This window comes from Corapipo altera, unplaced genomic scaffold (assembly GCF_003945725.1).
Source record: "Corapipo altera isolate COAL_440 unplaced genomic scaffold, ASM394572v1 134, whole genome shotgun sequence".
NCBI lineage: Eukaryota > Metazoa > Chordata > Aves > Passeriformes > Pipridae > Corapipo > Corapipo altera.
In genome coordinates, this window is record NW_020885059.1 from 372,755 (window position 1) to 378,178 (window position 5,424).

The 5,424-nt window shown below is 59.3% G+C and overlaps 1 protein-coding gene across 2 annotated transcripts in view; it reads right to left on the reverse strand.

The window, feature by feature from the left end:
* SNX11 (sorting nexin 11) overlaps nucleotides 1-4,481 on the reverse strand; it is a 5,702-nt gene extending 1,221 nt beyond the window's left edge. Inside the window, exons 1-6 of one of the 2 annotated variants that reach the window (XM_027668964.1) lie at nucleotides 4,408-4,481; nucleotides 1,572-1,623; nucleotides 1,236-1,322; nucleotides 857-957; nucleotides 493-591; nucleotides 169-381 (exon numbers count right to left, since the gene is read on the reverse strand). In XM_027668964.1, coding sequence (XP_027524765.1) covers nucleotides 169-381; nucleotides 493-591; nucleotides 857-957; nucleotides 1,236-1,322; nucleotides 1,572-1,623; nucleotides 4,408-4,460 — 605 coding nt within the window. In that variant the 5' untranslated portion in view covers nucleotides 4,461-4,481. Of the gene's footprint in view, nucleotides 1-168; nucleotides 382-492; nucleotides 592-856; nucleotides 958-1,235; nucleotides 1,323-1,571; nucleotides 1,624-4,004; nucleotides 4,094-4,407 lie in introns of those variants that run through there. The other variant, XM_027668965.1, reaches the window with a different exon arrangement.
* Between the last annotated feature and the right edge of the window lie 943 nt (nucleotides 4,482-5,424).

Below are 5,424 nucleotides of genomic sequence, written 5' to 3' on the forward strand. Positions count from 1 at the left end.
TGGGGCTGCACTGGGATCCACACCAGGGAGCTGGGGCTGGACTGGGACCCACACAAGGGAGCTGGGGCTGGACTGGGATCCACACCAGGGAGCTGGGGCTGCACTGGGATCCACGCCAGGGAGCTGTGGATGCCCTTGGGATGCTCCTCCTCCCTGCCCTGGCATTACCTGGCTCTCGGGTCCCGCCCGGGCAGCGTTGAGGGCCGACCCTCCTCCTCCTGCACCCAGCCACAGTTGGACATGGCATAGTGCAGGATGGCCTCTGTCACTGTCTGGGTGCCCTGGCCCTGCACACAGGCCTCGATGGCGGGCACGGAGAGCTGGCTCTGCAGGAAGAGGTGCAGGCGGCTGTCCGAGAGCAGCACCACGTTCTGCACCACCCTGGGCACGGAGAGAGGAGGGGCAGTCACCCTTCACAGCACCTTCCCAGCCCTGCAGCAGGATTGTCCCCTCCCTGCCACCCCCTCCAGCCCTCAGGAATCCTTCGCTCACTTCTCCAGGAACTGCTGCAATCCCTGTCTCCGCTTCTCGATGAACTCGTCCGTGCTGCCCACGAAGAAGGTGGATTTTCCAGGCAGCTCTGGGACAGGCCTGGGGAGGGGACAGGGCTCAGGTCACCTCAGTGCCATCACAGGGGACACTGTGGCAGCACCTGCCAGGCCCCTGGATCCAGGGGACACTGTGACAGCACCTGCCAGGCCCCGGATTCCAGGAGCTCAGGTATCCCCTGCTCCTGCCCGGGGCTTCTCTCCACGTCTGCTCTGAGCTCACAGGGGTCACCCAGGGCAGGGAGAAAGGTTCTCCCAGGTCTCCCTGAGCAGCAGGAGGAGGGAAAGGAAGGCCAAGGAATGCTTACACCAGGCCAGCATTCTTCTGGAGCTGCCTCCTCAGCCACACGAACTCACGGTACCGGCGCCGCACACATGAGGTCTTGGCAGTGAAGGCCTTGCTGTTGGTCTGGGAAGAAAAACCCAACAGTTCCATGGGAATTTTCCGTGGGATTGAGGGGCAGGGAGGAAGAGGAGGGACTCAGGGATCCATCCCCTCCATGCTGGGTCTCAGACCCACAGAAGGCAGAGAGTTCTCCCGTGGGGGCTCCTTCCATCCCCACGTGCTGGATGATCCCACGGGTGCTGGATGATCCCACTCTGGATGATCCCACTGGTGCTGGATGATCCCACTGGTGAGCCCCAGGCTCTGCAGCTCCACCCCCTGTCCCTCAGCCCCCAACTCACGTGGAGGAAGATCTTGTAATCCACATAGGAATTCCAGGAGCCTTCGTTCTGCACTCGGGGGTCCTGCACTCGCACCGTGGTCAGTTCCTGGGGGGCAGGAGGGGTGTCCCTGCTCAGCCCCCTGACATTCCAGGGACAGGGATCCCACCCCCATCCCACCTCCTCCAGCTTCCCTGTCCCAGGGAGAGCACAGACAGCTCCCACAGGCAGCTCCAGACATTCCCAGCCCTGTCACCAGCTGCCCCTCAGCTCTGCCCCACGGACCCTTCAGCTTGCCCAGACCGCCCTGTGCTGCCAAATTCCAGCCAGGAATTATCATATCAGGAAGGGTCTTACTTCCTCTCGGTTCTCCAACATCCTAGAGGAGCCAGAGCCCAGCGGGAAACATCTGGGGAAAGAAAAAGGAATTTAGGAGGATCAGCACATTGGGGTCTTCTGCATCCCCCCAGCACCAGCCACCTCTGTCCCAGCCACACTCCCTGATCCGTGGAATAATGAGGATTCTTCCAAATCCAGGAGCCCACAGGGAAGGCAGAATCCAGCACCTGCTCCTGAGGCAACGTGGGCTCCCTGTGGGATGTGCTGGAGAGCGTGGGGTGAGCAGGGCTGGGACCTGCAGCACCTCTGTCCTCGGGCCACCCCTGCCCAGAGCTCCTCTGGGATCCTGCAGCCCTTGGGAACAGCAGGATCCCTGGATCACAGAGCGAGGCAGAGCCCAGCCTGATGGGCTGTGACCCCGAGGAGCTGCTCATGCTCCTCTCCCACAGCACATCCCTGCTCCTGGGGCAGGAATGGGGCTTTCTGGGAGAGCCTTTCCCCTGGAGGAACTCCAGGAAGAGCCCAGCGCCAAGAGCCCAGCTCCCAGTTTGCTCCTGCAGAGTGGGAACACAGGAGGGAGCCAGGGTGGGAAAACCCAGCCCAGTCCCCACCCAGGCAGGTCTGCACCCACAGCCAGGGGAGCTGGTTTGGCTGGGGAGCAGAATTCCCTGCTTTTATCCCACTTCCCTTCTCCCAGAGGCCTCTCCTGCAGCAGGGAGCTGGAGGAGGAGCTCAGCTGGGATGTCCAAGCAGGGAAAACCACAAATCCTTCCCAAGGGGGACCTGTTTTTCCTCCTGCCTCCATCCATCCCAGCAAATTAACTCCAGACATGGATGTTCCACTTGGAACTATGGAATATCCTGAGCTGGGACACACAGGGATCATCCAGCCCAACTCCTGGCCCTGCCAAGGACACCCCAAAATCCCACCCTGTCCTGAGGGTGTTGCCCAAACACTCCCTGGGCTCTGGCAGCCCTGGGGCCGTGACCCAATCCTGGGGGACTTCCAGTGTCTGGGGGGAAGAACCTTTCCCAAAATCCAGCCTGAATCCCCCCTGACAGAGCTCCAGCCATTCCCTGGGGTCCTGTCACTGATCCCAGAGAGCAGAGATCCTGCTGGACCCTGCTCCATCATCCCATTCTCCTGCAGCAATTCCCGTTCTCCAACAGCAGGAACGCGGCGCCAGGGCTTGGAATAGGGGCAGGGCAGCAGGATAACCCCCCCCCATCCCACCAATCCACGATCCAGGCAGTGAGATCCCTATGGAGACACACCCCCTGTGCACACCCAGGCCGGGAACACTCGTCAGGGGGAGCTGGAAGCCCGAGCGTGTCCCGTGTCCCGGTTTCACCTCCGGCTGCGGGATCGTCCGCAGGGAGGTTTTTGGGATCTCACCCGGCACATCCCGACTCCCGAGGGACACGGCTGCCTGAGGAGCCAGCCCTCACCCCTTCCCCATTCCGGGAATTTTGCCTTTTAGGCCGTGGGAGCTGTCAAGCACTGGGAATTCCGGCCTTTATTCCCGGCTCCCATGGAAGAGAAGCTCGGCTGGAGCCGGAGTTCCTTGGAGCTGTGGTGAAGGGAGGGGTTGGGGCCCCAAACCAGGCTCCCAAAATCCCGCTCCACCGGTTCCCAGGTGCTGGAATTCTGTGGGATTCCAGCCGTGCCACCGCCCCCAGGGAGCACGGGAAGGGTTAAGGAGTTTTGGGATGGACGGGAATCCGGGATGTCTGGGATAACTGAGCTGCCCTTGGAGCCAGGTCAAGCTCCTGCTGCTTCCAGCTGAGGAGGAACCTCCCCAAAAAAAAAACACCCCCAAACCACGTTCTGGAGCACTTGATCCTTCCTTAGGGAAGAGGAAGGAGGAGGGAAGGAGCCAAATGTGCCAGGAGTCAGTTCTGGGGGAGCTCCGAGACTTCCCGGGGCGCCCAGTCAGAACCAGTCCAGCAGCACAGCTGGGACCATCACATTCCCAAATCCCACGGGATCACAGGCCCCACAAACGCTGGGATGACCCCTGTGGAATCATCCCAAGGTTTTAGAGCTCCTGCTCTGCCCCAGCAGCTTCAAAAGGCAGGAGGGAGGCTCGGGAATTGCCCAGTGGAACAGCAGAGGGTTGCCAGGAACGGGAATTTCGTTTCCCAAGGTGCTCCCAAGAGCAGAGAGCCCTGAGGGAGGTGGCTCCATGCAGGAAAACTGGGAGCAGGGAGCCCAGGGAGCTCCTTTCATCCCCAGGAACACCTAATCTCATTGAGGCTTTATTGGGAGTTAATTGATCCTAATGATCAACTTCCAGCCCCCCTGGAGGAGCAGCTCGGGATCAGCCCTAAGCACTTCCAGCAAATCCTCTTCCAGGGATTTTGGGGAAAGCCTCGGCTTAAGGAGCTCTGGGATTATCCTGGGTTGGGTTTATGTCCCTCCAATTCCGAGTTTTCCCTGCTGCCTCTCACCTGCCCAGGATTTGGGCTGGAGGAGCCACAAATCCCGGGTGGAATTTGCCCCCCTCCGGCCCCGGCTCCCGCTCCCACGGTGCTGACAAGGGAAAGTGTTCCTCCTTATCTCTTATCCACCCGGCTGACACATCCCTAACTGCCCTTCCCGCCCTCTGGAACAGCGGGAATGCTCTTTCCCAACCGGCTCAGACCAGAGTTCAGCTCCCAGCTCCATTCCCTTCCCAAATCCAGCCTGGCCGAGGCTCCACTCTGGGAAAACCCTCCCGGGGAGGCTCCACGGCAGCAAAACCGGGAATTAATCCTGTTTATTCCCACTTTTCTTTGTCCCATTTGGACACAGCCACCTATAAAACACCGGGAGTGATTTTTTTTGGAAGAAGGAAAGGGCTCCTTTCACAACCTGGCATCCCAAAATTTGGACCCTCCTGGCCCTGGCAGGGATGTTCCAGCCATTCCAGCATCTCAGAATCCAGGGAAAAGCCTCGTAGAGGAACATCACAGCAGGAAAAATGGGAATGAATCCTATTTTTTCCCCGCTTTTCCTTGTCCCATTTGGACACAGCCACCTGGAAAACACTGGGGGTGATTTCTTTCTAGCCCTGTTTTCCCATCTGAGGAGGAAAATATTCCCTCATCCCAACAGGTATCCCAAAATTTGGACCCTCCTGGCCCTGGCAGGGACGTCCCAGCCATTCCAGCATCTCAGAATCCAGGGGAAAAGCATCATACAGGAAGAAAAATAGGGCTTAATCCCACTTATCCCTGCTTTTCCTTGTCCCATTTGGACACAGCCACCTGGAAAACGCTGGGGGTGATTTTTTTTTTTTTCCAGGCTGTTTTCCCTTCCAGGGAAGGAAAGGACTCCTTGTCAGCTTGGTGTCCCAAAATTCAGACCCCCTGTCGCTGGCAGGGATGTCCCAGCCATTCCGGCATCTCAAGAGTTCAGGGAAGAGCCTCATGGAGAGGCTCCACAGCAGGAAAACCGGGAATGAATCCTGTTAATTCCTGCTTTTCCTTGTCACTGGGAGTGATTTTTGGAGGCTGTTTTCCCTGCCAGGGAAGGAAAGGGCTCCCTCTCAACCACGGACATCTCCGAGTTCAGGGAAAACCCTCACACAGCAGGGGAAAAATCGGGATTAATCCCATTTATTCCTGCCATGCCCGGGCACCTGTAAAACAGGTCTGTAAAGCAGCCCCCTGCAAAACACTGGGGGGGAAAGGGGGATTTTTTTTTTTTAGAGGCTGTTTTCACTTCCAGGGGAGGAAAAGCCTCCCCCATCCCCGCAGGTATCCCAAAATTTGGACCCCCCCCGGGGGAAGGGGAATCAGCGGGGACGAGCCGGGCCGGGCCTCGAGAGGCCGCGGATGGGGGCGAGGCCCAACGCCAGCCCCGGTTCCTCAGCTGGGGGTTGCGGGG